At 39.5% G+C, this 24,184-nt stretch overlaps 2 protein-coding genes across 3 annotated transcripts in view; both read right to left on the bottom strand.

The window, feature by feature from the left end:
* Positions 1-492: 492 nt before the first annotated feature.
* On the bottom strand, positions 493-6,221 carry LOC139951412 (uncharacterized). Its single transcript, XM_071950297.1, has 4 exons — positions 6,123-6,221; positions 5,094-5,152; positions 4,035-4,181; positions 493-3,449 (listed from the first exon to the last, which is right to left on the bottom strand). Exons 2-4 carry the CDS (start codon positions 5,137-5,139, stop codon positions 3,169-3,171), a joined length of 474 nt encoding a protein of 157 aa, XP_071806398.1. The 5' UTR covers positions 5,140-5,152; positions 6,123-6,221; the 3' UTR covers positions 493-3,168.
* Positions 6,222-7,012: 791 nt separating this feature from the next.
* Positions 7,013-24,184, bottom strand: part of LOC139951383 (vang-like protein 2) — a 52,629-nt gene continuing 35,457 nt past the window's right edge. For both annotated transcript variants that reach the window (XM_071950260.1, XM_071950259.1), the window contains 3 exons: positions 16,276-16,444; positions 15,077-15,272; positions 7,013-14,036 (listed from right to left, as the gene is read on the bottom strand). In XM_071950260.1, the coding sequence (XP_071806361.1) occupies positions 12,651-14,036; positions 15,077-15,272; positions 16,276-16,367 (1,674 nt within the window). In that variant the 5' untranslated portion in view covers positions 16,368-16,444 and the 3' untranslated portion in view covers positions 7,013-12,650. The remainder of the gene's footprint in view (positions 14,037-15,076; positions 15,273-16,275; positions 16,445-24,184) is intronic.

The following is a 24,184-nucleotide window of genomic DNA, read 5'->3' as shown; positions in this document are numbered from 1 at the left end:
CCCCCCCACCCCGCCCGCCCCTTCTTCATCTCAGGAAGAAATACACAATGTTCCGTATTAGGGAATGGATCATTGCACCAAGTCTCATTTTAAAGAGGAATACAAATGTCAAATTCAATTTGTGCTTTACCAGTAGATAGAGTCCTCATATGAGCGGGGAATTTGTTTGCTAACATAAGTTTCTAACTTCACGTTAAAAGCACTGATTTGGGAACAATAGCCGTTCGTTTTTAATATCTCCATAGGACTGGTCCTAAATTAGAACTAGTCCTAACTCTATGTGAAATCGACCCTGGGATACATTGGTCATTGGTCACTCGTCCTAACTAGGAATATAGCCGTTCGTTTTTAATATCTCCTATAGGACTAGTCCTAAGTTAGAACTAGTCCTGACTCTTTGTGAAATCGACCCCGGGATACATTGGTCATTCAACCATTATCCAAACATGCATAAAATAGCAAACCTCAAGAGACTTCTTCAGAGTATCGGTTGATTTATTGGAAGAACAGCATACACTTATTTCTAACAAAACACAAGATATTTATTCTATATAGGGTAGATTAAAAATAATGTTAATATAGCCATGAAAATTATCGAGATTTACTTTAGCAAATTATCCATGAACTCTAAAAACCATTTGTAGTAAATTCAACACTTTTGTGGCTCACTGTTTTTTGTCAATCGAGATTAAATAACTATACGACATAAATCCAAAACAAAAAACAGGTAGCCACAATATTTGTAACATTGTTACACACAAAATAGTGTTGGTTTTGTTGGACACAAAACAAAGGAAGGCTTTGCATTAGTTATAATTCATAAATACCTCAGACAGTTTCACTATTCCTATTGGTGGAGAGCGCGTCACGTGGGTCGGTATAAACCTTTGTTTAAGACCGGTAAAAAGTGTTGAAACATGGGCGTGACACGCGAGCTTGCACCTGTTCTTATAAGACAGTTTCTTCATTCCTATTGGTCGAGAGCAACGGCTGAAACAATTGTGCCACATCACGCGATACGCGCGACGTGCACAGCATTCCCTTATAAGGAGTTGTTTACCCGAGGGCGGCGGAGGGCTTTACCATTTCATAGCTGGAGGGGTGTTGAACAACTATAATTTTTGCATTTATTTTACTTTTTGACCAAAAAGTGTTGATGTTTTTGACCGAAAAGGTATTTATGAATGGGAATCAAAGAATGTTGAATCGGTTTTCAACTAGTGCATGGTTTAAACCCGCCGAGGCCTGGTTCTTGATAATTTACCTCGACTTCGTCTCGGTAAAATTATCAAGAACCAGGCCTCGTTGGGATTAAACCACTAGTTGAAAACCTCTTCACCACACATTGATTCCCTTAATGAAAGTTTGCAGACAACTTGAATTTTTGTTAAAACATGATTATAAACACGCGGCTTCTTTATACAAAAATATGGACAGCATTATGGACGCGTTTTATATCGCATCAGTGGACAATATCAATTCCTTGTTTACATGCTTGGGCCCAATTTCACAGAGCTACTTAAGCATACAAAATAGCTAAGCATAAAACAATATGCTTACCAGAATAAGGTTACCGGCTAAAGTACGTTATCAAGTGTACAATTTGTGGATGGTATCCTGCTAATTTCTGCTCAGCAGACAATAATTGTTGAGCAGCTCAATGAAATTGGGCCCGTTTTGGAAAATGAGCAAGATTACAAACTGCGAAAGCTGGAATTTCCGGTATACATGTAAAAGTTATAGCAGTGCGCATGAATGACTTTAAAGGCAGTGGACACTATTGGTAATTACTCAAAATATTTATCATAATAATCCTTTCTTGGTTACAAGTAATGGGGAGAGGTTGATGGTATAAAACATTGTGAGAAACAGCTCCCTCTGATGTGACGTAGTTTTCGAGAAAGAAGTAATTTCCCACGAATTTGATTTCGAGACCCTCAGATTTAGAAATTGAGGTCTCGAAATCAAGCATCTGAAAGCACACAACTTCGTGTGACAAGGGTGCGCCAAGGGCGTTTTTTTCTTTCATCAAACATCTCGCAACTTCGAAGACCGATTGAGCTCAAAATTTCACAGGTTTGTTATTGTATTCATGTGCTGAGATACACTAACTGTGAAGACTAGTCGTTTACAAGTACCAATGGTGTCCAGTGTCTTTAATGCATTATACATGTACACAATACACAATCTGTATCCTCTTATACAGAATCTAACACGAAGTTTATCAAACTTCAATGGCGTATGGTCAAGTCCTAAAGGTGCAACCCACTCAATAAGTAGAAAACAGAGTGCGAGATCATTATATTTTTGTGTGTAGGTCCCCAAAATCTTCTTTTAAAAGACAGATTTAAGAGACCCCCCCAAAAAAAAAATAAAAAATAAAAATAAAAATAAAAAAATAAAAAAGGGATTAAATGTAAAACAGTTTCCAAATTATGGCCCGGGGGTTGTTGACTTCCAACTTGATGTGTGTTTTGGATGATATTGGTCCCTAAAAGTTGTACAGCTATTTACTAAGCAAAATTTACGGACAGTTTTCAAGATTGATGCTTGGATTTGGAAAAATTACACTTGCACTGGTGTTTTGACTTGGAGTGGAATAACTCGATGGGCCCAGGGACGCTGCATACTAAATTTAGCAGAAGATCAATGTTCAAGAGTAAATGAATAGTTGTTTCTTTAGTGTAAAAAGCTGTGAGACTTAACAGTATTGTTGGTGTATTCTTGAGTATTTAGCATCTTACACTGTATGCTCTGGGAGTTTGTGGATCTTTATGTATTGACATCATCAAGGCGCCATCTTAGGACCTTGCAAGTCATACGAGGCAACTTTTACAGCCAACTTGGAGGCAACCAACTGCAGTGCATGCTACAGGACCACTTTGGTAGCACATGAGTAAATTTTCAAACAATGTCTTATTATTATCAACAAGAAAAGTACCCGAACAATGAAATGTGAATGGCTTTTCTTCTTGGAGATTGCCTGGAACTGGTTGCCTGTAAATTGCCTCGTGTGACATGGCCCCCTGGTAAAAATGCCTAACAATCACAACGCACAGATTTGGATGCAGGGCGTACAGACTTGGCCAGATGATCAACCTTCTTTTGACCTAAGTTAAGGCGCCCTACTTGAGATCATGCATAAGGTATTTACAGTGGGGTGAACCCCTAATTAATAAACTTCACTGCGGCGACCAGTGACGCAACGATCGACCACAGCGCCACCGTCGGCCGCACGGAGCCATTGCAGCCATTATAATCATTGCAGAGACAAAGAGTTGCGTTGTCTTTTATGATGTAGGTCTCCAGGTTCTGCTCAGTGCCGACGAGTATCTCATTAACTTCTGTCCGATTGAACGGTATACACCGTCGACCTTGCAGCTTGAGTTTGTCGATGTGTGAGCAGCTCTTCCTGCGCAGGCGTAGTTGAACATCCAAAGCACCGGACACTAAAAAAATTAAAAATAAATAATAACTAATAAAAAAGACAGCTCTTATATAGCGCTATTCCAAAACAATTAGCATTGCGCTTCACAATCAAACCAAAAACAACATTGGCAATAATGCACTAGAATAAATAGGTTTCGAGATTGCGTTTGAAAGCATAAACTGTTGGTGGTAATTGGTTCCAGAGAGACGACATGTTGAAGTCTTCTAATAATAATTTGAGTGAGAAATTACCCCTTTCTCAAAAACTCTTTTATTTATAGGTAACCGTTTCTCAAAATGTGTTATACATTCAACAGCTCTCCATTGCTCGTTACCAAGTAAGTTTAAATAAAATATTTGAATTGAATTCGAGACCTCACCTGAGGTCAAGCATGAAAAGTAAACAACTTGTGCGACAAGGATGCACATGCTTTTTCTTCCATTATTCTCTCGCAACTTCGACGACCAATTGAGTTCAAATTTTCACAGGTTTGTTATTTAATTGTGCATATGTTGGGATACACCTAGTGAGAAGACTGGTCTTTGACAATATTACCAAAGGTGCCCAGTGCCTGTAAGAAATGACCACGGTATTCATGGTTTACCATTTTCCGTCCCATCTAGAGAATAGCAGTACGGATCCCCTTCAGTGGATTTTTGGCACTCCGTTAGTACACCTTCTTTGATGACGTCATCACAATCGGGCTCATTCGGGAGTAAGTCGTCGCACTGATAGCATTCCAACGCATTGCCTGGAAAAGAGAAAAATGGGAAAAAAATAACACCATAAAATTGCTTTATTGATGCAGAAACACCCAAAAGATATCCAAATGCCTTTGTCACTTGGGCAACTTTTACAGGTAACTCTGTGCAAGCAATTACAGTGCATGCTTCAGAACCCACTTTGGTAAACACAGGAGTAATTTTTTTGAATTTTGTCTGATATAACGATCCCCAAGAAAAATAATACATGAACACTGAATTGCAATGGCTTTTCTTCTTGGAAATATCCTCGCGTGACATGGCCCTCAGAAGATATTGCAATTAAAACTATAGATTCAGAATGCGCGTCTACCATTACACAGTACCACGTACGTAATCACCTTTGACCTTCATCATGACCGTCACGGTGCTGGAGATTCTCAGTTAATTTCGACGTACATGTGTATACACATAAAGCCAGTACCTGTCCTTAAAGGCAGTGGCCACTATTGGTAATTACTTAAAATAATTATTATCATAAAACATTTCTTGATTACGAGTAATGGGGAGAGGTTGATAGTATAAAACTTTGTGAGAAACAGCTCCCTCTGAAGTGACGTAGTTTTCGAGAAAGAAATAATTTTCATCGAATTTGATTTCGAGACCTCAGATTTAGAATTTGAGGTCTCGAAATCCAGCATCTGAACGCACACAACTTCGTGTGACCATGGTGCAACAAGGGTGTTTTTTCTTTGATTAATATCTCGTAACTTCGACGACAGATTGAGCTCAAACTTTCACAGGTTTGTTATTTAATGCATATGTGGAGATACACCAACTGTGAAGACTAGTCTTTGATAATTACCAATAGTGTTCAGTGTCTTTGAGGGGACCAGTCAAGCACACGCTAGTCGCTGAAAAACAGGCGAACATGAAAACTACCTAGAATAAAGTGTTCTTACCTTTACTTATTGAAAGAACAACGAGGACAAAAATCAGGCGGGTCATTATAAACTTCGCTCTGAAACAGACATAAATAAACAAAGTTAATAAATTCATAAAAGAATAATAACAACATACAATGTACATTTATAAAGCGCCAAGGTGTTATGAAAATCCTCCCATGCTTTACAATTTAACAATAATACAAGTTTTCATGCGGAAACGTTTCTCAGAATGATACGTTTTTGCATCCTCCCTCTCTCTCTATAAAACCACATTCTTTAGAAGTCTCCCGAATTCCAAAAAAGCTAAGCCATCAAGCAACACATGTTCTCTAAAGAACATAATCTACCTGGCAAGTATAGATACACACCCAGTGTTACCGCAGACCAAATATAAATTGATACCTCACCATGCGATGCCTCAAATCCCATATATAAGGGAATTATTTCTCATTACTGTAAAAGAGTGAAAAACACCACTCTTTACATTTCGAATTGTCCCTCAAATGGCTCTTTAAAAATAGTGATGGTTAGTTCACTCTTTTAGAGGGGTTTCACTTCAGGACAGAGTGAAACATCCCCCAAAAAGATGCAAACTTCAATCTAAAAGAGTGGAAGACCACTCGAAACAGAGTTGTCCCTCATATGGCTCTTCAAAGAGTGCTTTTTTACTCTTTTGCATTAGAGAGAATTGGTATACATTGTCAACAGCTGTTGTGCTTATTACAAAGTCATTTTTTTAAGGTATTATATTGTGAGTAATAATGGCCTCCCTTTATAAACATGTACTATAGTTATTATTATTATTATTATTATTATTATTATTATTATTATTCATGGTTTATAAAAAAACATTCAAATTAGTTGCCATAGGCAAAATTACATTGAATTTACAAAATTTACAGATAAAACAAGAAAAAAATTACAGACAAATCAAAATTAGGTTAGACATTAAAACAAGGGGGGCATAAAAAGTACACAGGAATTCAACTAGGCGAGATGAGCAGAAAAAATTATTTCTGCAAAAACGAACACAAACAAACTTACTTTTCCAGAGTTTCCAACACTTGCAAGAATGGTGCAAAAAGTGGTAAGCGGTTGGTTCTGCCGGGTCTTCACTTGTTTGCTTGCTGGAGCAACAATGAATCAACTCATGCCCTAACTTCACGGCCGATCACGCGCTCACAGTCTTGAAAGTAAAACTTTTCTGGTCCCAAAATATTGAGTTTTTAAGATAACACAACACACGAAACAAGAACAAGGAAGTTCGTTCTTGAAGAACACTTTGATAAGTATTTGTTTTGCCACGAAGGACTGAACATTTATCTTAAAGATACACTTACATGTTCCACTTTTTTTTCTCACAAGAAAAGAAAGCAAAAAACGAGCATGAAGTTTAGATGTTGTTTTTTGAAACACGATACGAGACCATCATTTTCTAATCCAAGTTGAAATGGAATGGATCAGTAAAAGAAGAACAAGTACCGAGTAAATGTATCTGTTTCGACGTTGTCTGTTTTTCTTTTTACAAAGGGCAACGTAACTCTGTATTATCGTTGGTAGTTTCAGGGGAGTTTCTATGCACCAAGGGTGAGAATCGTTGCTGACAAAAATGTTTTCAAGGCATTATTTGTAATTACTCAAAATAATTGTTGCCATAAAAACTTACTTAGTAACTTGGAGAGAGCTGTTGATAGTATAAAACATTGTGAGAAACGGCTCCCTCTGAAGTAACGTAGTTTCTGAGAAAGAGGTACTTTCTCACTCAATAAGACTTCAGGCATGAAGCCTTTTATTATGCATCTCAAAGCAGACAAAATTATTCGCTTGCAACTTCGATGACCAATTGAGCCAACATTTTCACATTATTTCAGATCAGTTCCAACTGAAGGTAACAATAGACAACTAGAAGAATTTCCACACACATAAACAGCAAATTACATAGCAATATGAACAGCTTTTTTATTTCATTTCTTTCACTAATTTCTAGAGATAGGAGATATTTTTCGAAATCACTTCATTTTCAAACCATCCACTAACGATAACTGTTCAATGGGACTGTGTGACGCCATGCTCACAGCAGGAACAAGTTTGAATAGAGCTGCTTAAGCAGATTGCTTAGCAGATGTCTGCTAAGCAGAAATGAGCAGGATACCAGCCACAAATTGCACACGTGACATGTAGTTGGGTACCTTATTCTGGTAAGCATACATTTGGTTGTGCTTGGCTACTTCTTTTGCTTAAGCAGCTCTACTGTGCAGACGTGCAAGTTTCTTGCGTTAACCGAAACTTAGGAACTCCCATTATAAATGTGTGCGATGTTGGGGGTCCAACACTCCAAAATAATACGTACAGGACTTGCAAATTCATCTAAAAATTCAGGGTGTTGTCTTGGCAAAGAAACAAGAGCTGCCACAACAATTGCTCAGAAAAACACATTACTTTGATACCTTTTCTTTTAGAATTTACTTTGAAAAACAAAGTTTTCAGTGGTGGCCAGTCTAAACACCAAGCCAACAGCAATCATAATTGCGTACAAATTTACAACCCATCAAAACTGACTGGTAAAAAAAAGTTTAGTATTGCTGAGCCCAATTTTATGGCTCTGCTTACCGCCGAATTCTGCGCTTACGATCATCATTTTCTGCTTGCTGGGCAAGCGCCTAATTTCTAACCAATAGTTGTGATAGCGAAGAGCGCACAGTAATGTGGAATACGCACGCATACAAGCAAAAAATTCCCTGCTTAGTGCTTATACATGAAATACGCTTGACGTAAGCACAGGATTCACTGCTTCCGTAAGCGCCGATTCTTTGATTACGGTAAGCAGAGCAGGAAACTGAGCCCAGGGCCCAATTTCATAGAGCTGCTAAGCACAAAGATTTGCTTAGCATAACATTTCTTCCTTGATAAAAACAGAATTACCAACCAAATTTACATTTGTTGCATACTGCTTGTAATCCTGTTTTTAACAAGGCAAACATTTCATACTAAGCAAAGTTTTGTGCTTAGCAGCTCTATGAAATTGGTCCCTGGTATTGATCGTATAGTCTTTCCTTCAGTTGGTATCCCATGTCAAAATCGAAGGAATCAATTACCCTTTCTTAAGAAAAGAAACCAACTTTAAAATAACATAAAAAACATTTTTGTGCCTTTCACGATTCATTATATTTACCCACTAACATATACTTTACACTGATTGAATTATTTTAAATAGTTTTTTTTCTAGTACTCATTTACAATACTTTTAGAGATTTTAATCATATAAAAACCCAAAACGACATTCGTTTCATAATTCTAATACATACAGCTCTTATACACAGCAAAACGCCCATAACAATAATTGACATCTATAAAAAAAAAGACGGAGAAAACAAATCAGAGTTAAGAATACCCCCCCCCCCCCAAAAAAAAAGTGCAGTGCCTTTTACTTTATTTGTTAAAGACTACTTAAAATAAAAACAACCGCAATTGCCATTGATTGAATTTTTTAAATAACCCCACAAAAGATAGTACTATAATATTAATACAAGGTAGGCCCTACGTGTTCCCTTCACAATAATTCCCATACACAAACCTTTGCTGAATCTTTCTTAATTTATCAATTACTATCTTGTTGTAAAAACTTATTTTGTTTTTGTCGTACACGGAATCCACATCACACTGTCTCAGGTATTTACATGTTTTTCTTCTACATTAACAGAAACATGCCAATTATAAACACTTGCTTCCTCAAATTGATCAGAAAATGGGAGGCGTTGAGGCCAAAGGTGGCAGCAGACTTACATGTACCAGGTAAATTTCCATTGTTGACGTAGTTCTGAGCATGCCCACATAACCGAGAACAATGGATTTTACCTGGTGAGTCTGCTGCCACCAAGCGTCACAAAAGTCTCCCATTAAATGAACAATGTCTTAAAAAAAATTGTGGAAAGACTTTTCAACTAATATATTGAAGGCAAACATAAAAACAGATTTAAAAGATTGTAATAACACTAGAAAGATGGAAGCAACATGAGTGGAAAAATGATACTTAAAAAAAAAAGAGAATTTAAAAACACTTTAGCACCTGTTACAAGATAAAATATAAACTTGCTAATAAAAGAGGTGGGTTAGAACGAATGAATAGAAAGAGTATTGGATTAAAAAAGATCAATATAAAGCACCCAAACTTTTTAAAATTTAGTTTCTCAAGATTTTCTGTCCTTATTCGGAAATAGGCTGTGGAAAGCTAGGTGTTATCAAAAATTGGGACACGTCAAAGTGTGTTTTTTACTACAAAGGTAAAACAAAGCACCAATCAAAAGTTTTTACCCAAATGCTTGAAAATACAACAGGCTTGAGTGATGTACAGACATAAAAGTGAGGTCAGTTTCATATTGGACATTGACATATGTTTGTTCAGCGAATATCTATGTTGCTTTTTCGATATTGAACATTGGATATTCACACAGGTTTGTACTGTGAATATCTACATTGATATTGGACATAATATTGTTGTGCAAGGTAGAAATTCACAGTACAAAGCGATGTGAATGTCCAATATCAGATATCGATGTACAAGGTGAACATTCACTGCACAAACCTATGTGAAAGTCTAATTGTCCAATATTGAATAAGCAACATTGATATTCACTGTACGAACCTATGTGAATGTTCAACGTCCAATATCAAACTAAATTTTTTGCCATTGTACAGACTCTAGATTTAAGTCATTCATTCGGTGATTGATATGCTTTTGCTACAACGACATGACCTTTGAACCTGCGTGTAGTTAGTCTTCGCTTCAAGGCGCCAAAACAAAGAAACCTCAACTTATTAACTCTGAACTGACTGTGATAAATGAGTCATTCACTTAACCACTTAAACAGCAGTTGATTACCGCCGAGTACGCCTGCCTAATTAATTAAAGTGTCGTTACTCAGTAATTAAATCTTTTATCTCTGTGATGGAAAGACAAAGAAGAGAAATCTAACAGGGAAGGTCCTCGCTTTAATTCACTCCGTAATTTAATTTCTCATCTGGATCGCAGACCTCCCAAGCCAATTGGGATAGTTCTAGAGCTTATTAATTCATTAGGCCAGAGCGAAAGCACCTCAGAGCAGGTCTGGAATTATCTGGAGGACATGGCCTTCGTTGCCCTGGTCTTGCGCTTGGTGCCCCTTCAAAATTTTCCCATAGACTTTAAAGATTTCCAATGTAAGTGCCCTTTGCAAAATGAAATGGGCCTTGTCCTTTTAAAAGATGAAAAACACAAGTCTGCTTAACACTGATTAATTAAGCTTAATAGCAGAATCGGCAGTTACCAGTGTATTTTCATTAGATTAGAACTGCTTCTATGTGGTCCCCTGCAAATTTTCACCAAGTGTAATACACTTGCTTAGTAAAATTCTGCCAAAGGCAAGCCATTCAAAGCTCCTTGCAAAATTCATTGTTTGGTGTCCAGACTTGCATTCCCATGAGAGTTCATAATGTTATATAAGGATGCCAGACTAATTCCCCTCAGACCTTATTTTCATCAGGGGGATAGCTCCCTAGGTTCCTGAAGTTTTTTCTTAACCATACACCTTAACACGTTTTATCTGAGTGACCAATTCAAGTATTTATTAATCACACAAATTCTCAGAAACTTAAGGGGTGAATGGTACCATTAAACGGGCTGTGCCATTATGATCATTCACAACTTGCACGGAGCCTTGACTTCTTGCTCCTATGCTTCATTTTTTAAAGGGCATGGGCACCAAGGGATTTTTGGCGCCCAGCATCAAAACCGGGTCATGTCAGAGCCACCACTACTCACAAAAAAAGTTATTTTTACATGGTGCCGGCGCAAACCTAAATGGTAATGATCAACCCAAAAGGTGTGGAGCATTTTTTTTACGAACACATCAATCTGTGCAGTGGAAACATACCCTTCAAATCAAGACATAGCCGACCGGGGCCCATTTTCATGACTCTGCTTACCGTAAGCACAGAATCTGCGCTTATGGAAGCAGGGAATTCTGTGCATACGGCAAGCGTATTTCTCGGATTAGCGTCAAATTTTGGCTTCTGCGCGTACGTACTGAACGTTACTAGGCAGTCTACGCTTTTTAGGCATTCTACTAAGGCTAGCGCATATATTCGGCGCTTGCACGTATCGGGGAATCGTGATCGTAAGCGCGGAATTCGGTGGTAAGCAGAGCCATGAAATTGGGCCCTGTTGATTGCATGTTGTACACAATGTAAGCCCAACTCACATTCGACTTCTCTCTGTACATATATCTAGTTACAAATCTTATGATAAATATCAGCAGGCCATGTGTACTTTTTTTTAATTGTACAATGCTCCACAAAACTAAAACTAAAAAGAAAAGAAAAAAAAAAAAAAAGTAAAAGCTGTTTCCTGATACATAGTACATACGCCACTGTTTCACGCACTATTACTATTATTATTATTATTTTTATACATATTATGCCACATTCCTATACATGTAGATGCCGATTAAACACACTTTGAAGAATACAAAAGGTCAGTGCTCAGTACTGGTTTACACTGACACGGACGATACACACACTTGCAAGCTGGCTTTAAGCCTGGAATTACACACAGGCCACAGTCTCTGCCTTGGCCTTTGTGCCCCCGCAAAAGTTTCCCCAATAGACTTCGATAAATCATTGTGCCCTTTGCGAAATGAGAATGCCCTCTCAAAGAAGTTCCAAAGGTCGATTTCACCAAGATAGACCCGAGAAGTTGGTAAAAACTTAAAGCTAGTCTTAACTTAGGACAAGTTAAGAACTTGAGCTCTTTGTGAAATCTAGCCCAGGCCTGAAGTTGAGGCTGTATCTGAAATAGCGGCTGCGGCTACAGCTGTTGCTAAGGCTGTTGCTAAGGACATCTTATACTTCAATGCATGATGACATTGTGATTAAGCATTAGCCGTGGCCGTATCTGCCAATTCGGACATGCAATGAGGCTCAGCGATACTGTTAACAGGCGAACTTAATGGTGTGATACTCATTCGGTAAATATCAAACAAACCAGTTTTGAATCTGAAGGTTTTCTTTAAATAAAAAAAAAACTTCAATGTCTCCCTCTATTTTGATATGAATCACAATGACCATCCCTATAGGCCCTGACAAAGCACGAATGATAAATGCGGTCTTTTCTTAAAGAAATTGTGAAATGCTTCCAGGACAGTCGTTCAGTGTTGAAAACAAGAGGACTGAATTTTGTTTTTCTTCCAAGAACCAACAATGTACAAGTATCGCAGCATTGACTCTGTCTGTATTCTTTAGAGCACAGAATCTCCACTGCTGACAAGGTACCACAAGGTACTTCTGTAGACGTTCACAAAAATTTTTATGAAGATGTTGACAAACAAAACGCCAAACTTTGTTGGACTGGTAGCGTGTGGTGCAAAACACACATCTCTGTGACACAGTACTTTTCAACAATTTGCAATGTTATTATCTACTTTACATCACAACTGTACAATTAACAATTTCATCTGCTTCTCCGCATAGCGAGCAGGAAGTTGGTGCCTCGCAGAAAGAAACCAGAAGTGTTTTAAGTTTTTGTTTTACCTGAAGTTCTTACACTGAAGTCTCCGATTGGAGACGTAGGGCAAACCTATTGTTCTTATAGTCGTACGCCTCCTCTTTGAACTTCAAGTGCGGTATCCTCATCACATAAACCTGCAGCATCACCTCCCCTTGTCGAAGTTGAAACGTCCCACCCTCTTTGATGGGGCGGGACACCAATGTGTCCGAAACCAGCTCCCATGGTTGCGAGGCAACGCCCTCGCGTACACTCTGAACGATAGTGGGCCCTGGTTCGAAAAATGCTTCTAGGAATGCCTTAGGGGAGAGGTTGTAACTGATGCACATGGTGAGGTGTCCAATGACGGCGTCCATAGTCCATCTCGGCTGCTGGCGAGTCACGCGGAGATACTTCTGCAGCGAGCGGGCCATGGATGGAAAGATAGCCTGAGCGGCTTCTGTCGGGTCCATCACATGAGCACTCATACTCTGGTCCTCATGAAGGCGTTTGATGTGATTGAAGGCTTCCTCGGCGGCTAGCTCCAGACGAGCTCTTCGCTTCTTCACGCGTCGCTCGTACTCCTGCTTCTCATAAAAGCGCTCATTGCGACTCTGATCGCGACGGTGGGCCGTCGCCGCCATGATCGCTCGTGAGCGGTTGGTGACGGACTCGTTGGGTCCGCCATCCACGTCGTACACCTTGAAGTTAGAGATTTTGTTGGCGACTCTCGACGTCGGCACTCGGAGGAGGTGTGGGTTAAAGATCTTGAAATCGCGGTAATAATGTTCGAGGACCCACGCGGCGCAACGTTGTATGCTCAACATCCCAACGGTGTAGTATTCACTGGCGCCGTCCGGCGAGCGCACCACTTTAATGGCGTACATCGGCTGAAGCTGGCGCAACTCTAAAAGAATCACAGCGATGTAGTGAACAAACAACAACGCGTCCACGAGCGAGACGGCGTACAATACCACACCGTTATAATCAACCTGTTCTTGTTGCATTACGCGTACTCCATAGAACAACCAATAGGCGACGACCAAGACGAGCAGCAAGCCCATGACGATCATACGGAATATGAAGACTCGTGGAAAACTCGCTTTGGGTCTCCGGAAGAACAGAGCCCAACTCCCAATGAGTAGAATCAAAAGCTTAAACGCCATGCTGATGAAAAGGCCGTCGCACGCCGTGCCGCACGGGGACCGATTCTGCATCACAATGGGGAGAACAACAAAGGCAATCGGGGATAAGAACGCGGCCAGGCCGATGATCACTGCTAAGACGTAGCCGACGTAGCGGCTGCAATCGAACCCGGTACTGTCCATGCTTTTGGCAAGCTGCGTAAGGTCTTCCATGGAGGAGCGATCCGAGGTACCGGTGATGGCGGTGGTGTTGTCGCCCCAGTTGTCATCCTGTGGCAGGATTTCAACCTCAAGAACCTGAAATAAACATCACAACAACTTTAAGATCAAGAACAAGAAAATGGTAACCTTAATAACAACATTTAAGATTTAGAATGTACCCCTTATACATAAACAAAACATAAAAACACATAAAATCCTACAGGTATGTGTAAAATTGATTGTGCAAATTAGTTTGTGCAAAACTTTTTGTTTACATTTACATTATTTCCGATACACTAAGCCTACTGACATGACTGACTGCTCTAGTCTACACCTAACATAATGGACTAAGATTAAATTTTGCCTGAGTCAATGTAAAGTGTAATAAATAGTGCAACACCATTTAGTAAATTCAACACCCACACTAGTGGACTACGATTTGGTGGTACAAGCATAATCAGTTAATAAGTTAAGTTTTCAGTCCAACACCATTCAGTAACTAAACACTCAATCTGTTGGACTCTTATTAGGTATGTCTGATCCCATGTTAACCATAATCAAGTCTTCAGTCCTACAACATCAAACAAAACATGCAGTTGGATGTTAAAGGATTGAATTGAATTGAAACCATCTTCGTAGCCAGAGAACGAAGTAAGACAATTTTTTGAGAGGGTATTTACAAATACATATTATAAAAGAGAAATAAAATACAAATGCATATGAAAGAAAACAGATATGAAATAGGTAATATGGCAATGTAAGGATAGCACAAAGTAAACCATGATCGAATACGACAGAATCAGTAAACAAAAAGCTGATAAAAAGTACAATCAACTAATGTTGGGAAGGGTTAGGGTTAAACTACAATCAGAAAGCAACAATAAAATTATTGTGTACTGTATATAAATGCAACATAAAAGTAAATGAACATTATGAAAACAAACTTTTTGAAACACTAAAATGATAAAACACATTTATTGACTGATTCACAAAATCCTCCACAGAATTCCTGCAACTTTCTTAACATAATGAAGACACAATAAGAAAGGTAGGGGGAGGGGGAAATGAGAAGCAGGTAACACCAAGCCATAAATCGAGCATAAAACGCCTACAAATCAGAACGAGATATACTTTACCTCATCTCTTTCATCGTCCGTGGTGAGAGCTTGAGGAGGTTGAATCGTTACCGAGCGACTGCTTCGATTGTGACTCCGATGAGATCGGTCAGCCTCGTAGTCTTCGCCCCGCGGCTCCTGGTCCCGCTCCCGACGGCGTCGGCTGCGGTGACCCTTCTCACTCTCTTCATCTGTATCTCGGTCTCGATACCGATCCCTAAGAGAACGAGAAGAAGAAGAGTTTTATAAGATTTGAGGCATTACATGGTGAGGTATCAAAATATATTTGGTTTGCAGTAACTTCATATGTGTCACTTGCCAGGTAGAGTTTGTTTTGAGGGAACCGTCTTTCTTTATTCTACTACCGCGCAGGAGTAGATTGTTCGGGTGTCAGGGAGAATTCTCTGTTCTGAAAAGAACTGTCCTGCTTTTGAACTACTACCCGGGCGGATGTAATAGAAAATAGGCTGGGACTACTACTTTAGCTTATAGGATCATAATTAACTCTACCGCAGAAGAGTTTTATTAGTCAGTCCTGGTTGGGCATGCCTATCATAGGACAAGGAATTATTTCGCCCAGCAATTTTGCATGAGCAAAATATTAAGACTGATTTTTTGTATGCACTCTGAATGGCAATTATTGGCTGAGTTTAGGTGGTGTGTTCTTGGCCATAGTGCGCTGTTCGCACGCCCGAACAATGAGAACATGACCCGAGAACAATGCACTCCGAACATTACCACACACCACTTTTCAACAGGGATCAGTCGAGAACAACACTGTACAATATGGCGCTTCATTTGTACATCATCATTGATTGGTTGGAAAATAGATGAACAACAATCCTACATGTTCATGAAATCCTAGAACACAACGCCCGAACTAGATCATTGAGTATCAAATCCTGATTTTTGAGTAGCATTTTCTCCTTGGTAAGAGCACCCTATAAGGAAATTGTAAATTTGTACTACTGTATAGCATATTAAAGGCACAAAGGCAATGACCAGGGGGCACGGTGCAACGGAGGCGATTGCCTGCATGCCTCATGGTCATTGCCTTTGTGCCCCTGAAATGCTCATCAGTAGAAATTCACAATTTCCTCATAGGGTGCTCTTTACCAAGGAGATAATGCCTTGATGCCCTTGCCCTGTTCAAAAACAAAACATAAAAGCCTGGGAGGGGCATGGGTGCCTAAGAGTCAAGGCGGTTTCATTTCACACACCTGTGTCGCCCACTCCGATGGGGTGTGTGGTTACTGGGTGGAGTCTGGGTGTTGTTCCTAAGTGGTTTACTGTTGGGTGTGTCGGGCTCCATGCTGCGGGATGAAGCACTAGGGTCCGACTGGAGAAAGATTGCCGTGATAGACACTTTGACTGCTTAGTTTGTCACACCTGTAGCATTGAGGGAAAACAAAATGACAATTTGTCAGACATTATCAACTTATAGGACTTTGAAGGCACAGGGGCTTCTTTCACCAAACTCATCCTAACTAAGAATTAATCTTAGGACTTAGGACGAGTTCAGTTTTGTATCCATAAACATTTGGATGCATTGAACCCATCCTAAGTTTCGTCCTAACTCGGGATATGATTAATCCTAGCGTTTCGTGAAATCGGCTGCTGGACACGTTTGGTACATGTAATTGTCAAAGACCAGTATTCTCACACGCATAAAATAAAAATGTATTAAATATTTGGTCAGTACTCAAAATAATTGTTTATCAGCATAAAAACTTACATGGTAATGAGCAACGGAAGGATTTTGATAGTACATGTACATAAGACATTGTGAACATTTACTTCCTCTGAAGTAACATAGTTATGTAGTTTTTGAGAAAGGAGTAAATTCTGACTAAAATATTTGAATCTGAGAAGACTCCAGGACTGAAGACCTTTTTTTTTTTTCTTACATGTACCTGAACATGTAGGACTCGGAGTTTTTTTGTTTGTTTAGTTTATAAATGGCAGCACGACACATTTTTCAATACATAGGCCTACATGAATGGCTGGGTTGTTTTCAATTGTTTTTTTTTTTTGAGTATATCCTTTATTTTTTTCATTAAAAAAAGGAAGCAGGTGGGGACGCTTAACATGTTTTTATTTTTTAAGGCCTTACTTTTAAAACTAAGACTACATTCTTATGTTGACAATGTCAACAAACATCTGAGCTGGTTTTACAGACAATCTGTTTTTTGACCAATGTATGTAAACAAACAAGCACTTTAGGGGGCCTGAGGCAAGACGGCTAAGTCTTGCTAATACCTTCAACAACACCATAAATAAAGAACTGTTACAAAATGGTGGGTCTTCCTTGATCTAGAGGATGAAGCCCCCCTCTACATCACCAGTAATTAGGAATTGGGTAGTGGGCCTGGGTCTCCCCTGGTATAGAGAATGAAGCCCCCTGAACCTCCTAGGTGCTACATTTCAGAGGATTTACAGAGTCTCTACATCACCACAAACACAAAACTAGGGTAGTGGGCCTGGGTTCCCCCTTGGTCTAGAGGATGAAGCACCTGAACCTCCTGGGTGTTACATTTCAGAGGATTTACAGAGTCTCCACATCACCAAATATAAAGGACTAGGGTAGTGCAGGCCTGGGTCTCCCCTGGTATAGAGAATGAAGCCCCCTGAACCTCCTAGGTGCTACATTTCAGAGGATTTACAGAGTCTCTACATCACCACAAACACAAAACTAGGGTAGTGGGCCTGGGTTTCCCCTTGGTCTAGAGGATGAAGCACCTGAACCTCCTGGGTGTTACATTTCAGAGGATTTACAGAGTCTCCACATCACCAAATATAAAGGACTAGGGTAGTGCAGGCCTGGGTCTCCCCTGGTATAGAGAATGAAGCCCCCTGAACCTCCTAGGTGCTACATTTCAGAGGATTTACAGAGTCTCTACATCACCACAAACACAAAACTAGGGTAGTGGGCCTGGGTTCCCCCTTGGTCTAGAGGATGAAGCACCTGAACCTCCTGGGTGTTACATTTCAGAGGATTTACAGAGTCTCCACATCACCAAATATAAAGGACTAGGGTAGTGCAGGCCTGGGTCTCCCCTGGTATAGAGAATGAAGCCCCCTGAACCTCCTAGGTGCTACATTTCAGAGGATGTACAGAGTCTCTGCATCACCACAAACACAAAACTAGGGTAGTGGGCCTGGGTTTCCCCTTGGTCTAGAGGATGAAGCACCTGAACCTCCTGGGTGTTACATTTCAGAGGATTTACAGAGTCTCCACATCACCAAATATAAAGGACTAGGGTAGTGCAGGCCTGGGTCTCCCCTGGTATAGAGAATGAAGCCCCCTGAACCTCCTAGGTGCTACATTTCAGAGGATTTACAGAGTCTCTACATCACCACAAACACAAAACTAGGGTAGTGGGCCTGGGTTCCCCCTTGGTCTAGAGGATGAAGCACCTGAACCTCCTGGGTGTTACATTTCAGAGGATTTACAGAGTCTCCACATCACCAAATATAAAGGACTAGGGTAGTGCAGGCCTGGGTCTCCCCTGGTATAGAGAATGAAGCCCCCTGAACCTCCTACATTGTAGGTGCTACATTTCAGAGGATTTACAGAGTCTCTACATCACCACAAACACAAAACTAGGGTAGGGGGCCTGGGTTCCCCCTTGGTCTAGAGGATGAAGCACCTGAACCTCCTGGGTGCGTTATTTCAGAGGATTTACAGAGTCTCTACATCACCAAATATAAAGGACTAGGGTAGTGGGTTTGGGTCTCCCCTGGTATAGAGAATGAAGCCCCCTGAACCTCCTGGGTGCGTCATATCAGAGGATTTCAAAAACCTCAGTGAACATCACCACAAGCAGAAGTTTATAACATTTGGGCTTTCGTACTAATTCTGTCAATTCAGTGGGCCCATCCAGTCTATTGTTGAGTTTTAGAGGCAGTGGACACTAATTGGTAATTACTCAAAATAATTATTAGCATAAAACCTTTCTTGGTGACGAGTAATGGGGAGAGGTTGATAGTATAAAACATTGTGAGAAACGGCTCCCTCTGAAGTGCCATAGTTTTCGAGAAAGAAGTAATTTTCCACAAGTTTGATTTCGAGACCTCTGATTTAGAACTTGAGGTCTCAAAATCAACCATCTAAACGCAACCAACTTCGTGTGACAAGGGTGTTTTCTTCTTTCATTATTAGTGCTGGGCGAATAGTGAAATTTTGTTATTCGGATACCGCTGGCCAACTATCCTAAATTAACCGGATATTCGAATAGTTTTTTTTGCCGCTAGAGGGCGCTAAAAAAAAAAAAAAAAAAGGGCGCTGTTCGTTTGTGAATGAGATCTTCTGGGCGGATTGATATTAGTTTTAGACAGTGTCACTCGGTTCAATCATAAAAATGACCAGATCTAATTTATAGATGGCGATTTGCTTTTTCTTTTGATCGTGGATGGCTCTACGTGAAGGAAAACTTTTGTAATCTTTTAACAAATTACGTCAGAAATGTCATTGTTTTAACTCTTCACGAAGGTGAGCATAGTTAAATACTTAATTTATGCTGTTTTATGCTGTCTTAATAGAAGTTTCATTAGGATTCAGACAAAACATTCATGTCAGTTGTCGCCCGACGTCCGTGGATATTCCGATATTAAAGAATATCCGGTTACTTGGTTGTAATTACAGAACTATCCGGTTTATAAATAGCTATTCGCGCCCTATGCGGATATCCGGTTAAGAAAAAAAAGGCATTCGCGGTTACGGATAGGAAAACCTATTCGCCATTAACCGGATATTCGAATAATTCGCCCAGGCCTATTCATTATTATCTTGCAACTTTGATGACCGATTGAGCTCAAATTTTCACAGGTTAGTTATTTTACGCATATGTTGAGATACACCAACGGTGAAGGCTAGTCTTTGACAATTACCAATAGTGTCCACTGCCTTTAAGGCAGTTGATAGTGTACCTTCCCCAGAGAAATTGAAAGCAAAATGTACAACATGAAAACAGAAATAACATTCATTGTACCATGGAGACGATTGTACAAAATGGCCCACAAAAGGCAATGCATGTCCAGCTTTACATGTCACCTACAAAGGCTCCCCACCAGTTCCCTAATGGGCTCATAAATCCCAGTGGAGGTGAAGCAGTCTGACCTCACCAGGACAAACAAGTACCCATTGAGGCGACTAGGGTAGGGGGTCTTCAATAGCTGTAGATAATACCCCATTAGCATGAAGGATTAAACAGGAATGTACCATCTTGTGGACAGCCAGGGGGGTTATTCACTTAATGCACATCATTAGACTCTGGTCAAGTACATCAACTGTAGATAGCAGGGCTGAACAAAGTGGCAAACAATTTAAAGCCATTATACACTTCGGTACAGAAAAAAAAAGTTCACAGATTTACAAATAACTTACAGGGTTTACAGAAGGTAATGGTGATGGTGAAAGACTTTTCTTGAAATATTATTCCATGAAATGCTTTACTTTTTGAGAAAACATTAAAACAATATCAATTCTCGATAGCGAGAATTACAAATTTATTTTGAGCACATGTCATGCCACGAAGAAACGTGCAGAAACAAGGGTGGCTTTTCCCGTTTTTTTCTCCCGACTCCGATGACCGATTGAGCCTAAATTTTCACAGGTTTGTTATTTTATATAGATGTTGTGATACACAAAGTGTGGGCCTTGGACAATACTGTTTACCGAAAGTGTCCAATGGCTTTAAAGGCATGGATGTACATTTGGTAATAACTTTTAAATAAATGTTAGTGATACAAACTTATTTGGCAACTTATTTGGTAAGAGGACATGTACTACTCCATATAAATGTAGTTGTATACAATAAAATTAAACTGAGAATGTTTTTCTTCTCAAAAGCTGGTCGCATTTTTTACAAATATCACTGAAACTCCAAACTGTAATGTCCATGTGCGCAGGAAGAAAAAAACCTATAGGAAAACACAATCTAAGAGGCCCTACTGGTCACGGTTAATTTTCTTATGTATTCAAATTGTTGCCGATAAAAGTGATTACTTTTTCCATTACCCTAGTACTTCAAAGTGAAATATTTCTCAAAATGCATTATACCATCCAAAGCTGCTGTTTTTATAGACCTTATGCACATGACGTCATTTCAGTAGGGCGCCCTCACCTAGAGGTCAAAAGGAGGTTGTTCTTCGGCCAATACTGTGCGCCGCGCGTACAAATCTGTGCGTTTCGATTGTTTCATCACCGTTTTCCCTCTAAGATGGCGGCTGGATGACGTCAATGCATAAGGCCTACTGCCGTTAATTTCCAGTCATTACCAAACATGTACAGACCCTAAAAAACACCTAAGGACCAGTCATAATTCTGTCCAACTGATTCTGTCCAACTGACTAGTTGATTGTTTGTCAACGCTACATGCCACTGAATGTTCAATAAGGGAATCAATGTGTGGTAAAGAGGTTTGAACTTGTGGTATAAACCCCCTGAGGCCTGGTTCTTGATAATTTTACCAAGACGAATGCAAAAATTATAATTGTTCAATAATTTCTTTCAACACAACACCCCTCCAGCTATGAAATGGTAAGGCCCTCGGGTAAAAAACTCCTTATAAGGAAATGCTGTGCGCGTCGCGCGTATCGCGTGATGTGGCACAACTGTTTCAGCCTTTGCTCTCGACCAATAGGAATGAAGAAACTGTCTTATAAGCACAGGTGCAAGCTTGCAAGTCCACCCATGTTTCAACACCTTTAACTGGTCATAAACAAAGGTTTATACACACCCACATGACGCTCGCCACCAATAGGAATAGCGAAACTGACCAATGAATATTGGTTCAATCACATCTACCTCGTCTAGCATACAAATTATATTGAAAGGAAATCCCAAACCAGGGACCAGTGAAGAAGCTGGTGGACCAGTGAAAATCCATTTCATAAAATGACAATGTACATACATAGCTCTCCACACCGCCTCTTTTCAGAGGCAACACGCCCCTCAAAAGAGATATACCAACAAGTTTACTATTTAGTATTTAAAATTACTTCTCTCCACAAATTTTGTTAAAATAATGAGCGCTTTGGGACGCGTATCAGGCAAACATGTCCAGACAAAGCGATTCACTTTTAAAGGAGTGGAAACTTGGTAATTACTCAAAATAATTATTAGCATAAAACCTTTCTTCCGGACGAGTAATGGGGAGAGGTTGATGGTATAAAACATTGTGATAAACGGCTCCCTCTGAAGTGCCATAGTTTTCGAGAAAGAGGGAAATTCCAAGAATTTGATTTCGAGACCTCAGATTTAGAACTTGAGGTCTCGAAATCAACCATCTAAACGCACACAACTTTGTGTGACTAGGGTGTTTTTTCTTTCATTATTATCTTGCAAGTTTGATGATCGATTGAGCTCAAATTTTCACAGGTTTGTTATTTTATGCATATGTTGAGATACATCAACTGTGAAGACTAATCTTTGACAATTACCGATAGTGTCCACTGCCTTTAAGAACTTAATATTATGAATCCTTTATGGATCTTGAGTCATTGTTCCATAAGTAGGGTCTATTAACATGTTTACAATGAAGCACAATACCAGCTGATGACTCACAGGTAATCAACATAAAGTGCCTCATTTAATAAAGCCCCAGTGTTTTAAAGCACAACAAATCTCTGAGTTAGCGTTTGGCCAAAGGAACTAATTACCAATTTCTCAAAAAATACAGCAACTCAGCAAGTACTATTTCCCGGGAGGCTTTCTACCATTATTATCTTTAAAGTCACGTACATGTGTACACTAATTTACATTACATGTACATGTACTATGCAGGCATGCAACTGCCCGTTGAAAAAAAAAAGAGGAAAATTTTCAAAGGCACAACGCAAGTGTGGAGCGAGACAGCCGAAACGCCACGGGACATGAGACCCACAATGGTACCCTAGAAAATGTTGAGGTTTATTATGCTCTTAGGTGCATTGTTAGCATGTATTAGGCTTATTTTACATGATAGTAGTTGTACACTGTTGTTGCCAGGCATATACTAGGCTACAAAAAAAAAGTATCAGAAAAAAACAAAAAAAACACCAACATTCTTTATGTTTTTTTTATATATTTTTTTTTCACTTTTAAAAAAAACCAAAACTGCGGAATTCCGCAGAAACGCGGAAGAGTTACATGCCTGACAATGTATGTAAACCCCTGGACGTTTGTGTTGTGTGTCACCCAAACCCTTTAAATAACAGATCTGAAAAAAAAAAAAAAAAAATTAAACAACAAATTGTTAATTTAAAAGAACTCAATCCGTGAAAGTGCAGTTAACGATCCTATGGTAAAGGAGTAGTTCCAGCCGATTTTCTACCTTTTGCCCAGGTAGTAAAAAAAGCAGGACAGTTCTTTTTAAAACTGAGAAGTCTCCCGAATAAATAAAACAATCTATTATGCGGTAGTAGAACATAAAGCAAGACAGTTACTCTATAACAAACTGAACCTACATGTACATGAAGCAAGTAGATACACACATGGTGTTACCGCAAACCAAATATTTATTGATACCTCTCCATTCAATGCCTCAAATAATAAATTGTTCTTAATCACAAACTGTGATAAAGATACATTTTTTTTACCTGTTCATCCCATTCAATTTAACATTTAATTGCTTGTCATGAAGTCCTTCAGTACCTGCCTTTGATCTTTGATATTGATTTTAGAAAAGTACCACAAGGTGATAATACTGGTTAAAGGAACACGTTGCCTTGGATCGGACGAGTTGGTCAAAACAAAAGCGTTTGTAACCGTTTTTTATAAAATGCATATGGTTGGAAAGATGTTTTAAAAGTAGAATACAATGATCCACACAAGTTTGCCTCGAAATTGCGTGGTTTTCCTTCTACTGTGCGAACTAACATGGTCGGCCATTTATGGGAGTCAAAATTTTGACCCCCATAAATGGCCGACGTGTTAGTCGACAAGGTAAAAGGAAAACCACGCAATTTCGAGGCATGTTTGTGTGGATCATTGTATTCTACTTTTACAACATCTTTCTACCCATATGCACTTTATAAAAAACGGTTACAAACGCTTTTCAAAGACCAACTCGACCGATCCAAGGCAACGTGTTCCTTTAATCTAATACTGGAATTACAGAAGGATCATGTATGGAGGTAAATTAGCAA

The sequence above is a fragment of the Asterias amurensis genome, chromosome 19 (genome assembly GCF_032118995.1).
Source record: "Asterias amurensis chromosome 19, ASM3211899v1".
Lineage (NCBI taxonomy): Eukaryota > Metazoa > Echinodermata > Asteroidea > Forcipulatida > Asteriidae > Asterias > Asterias amurensis.
The sequence above is the reverse complement of the archived record's forward strand: the minus strand, read 5'-3'. Positions and strand labels throughout refer to the sequence as shown.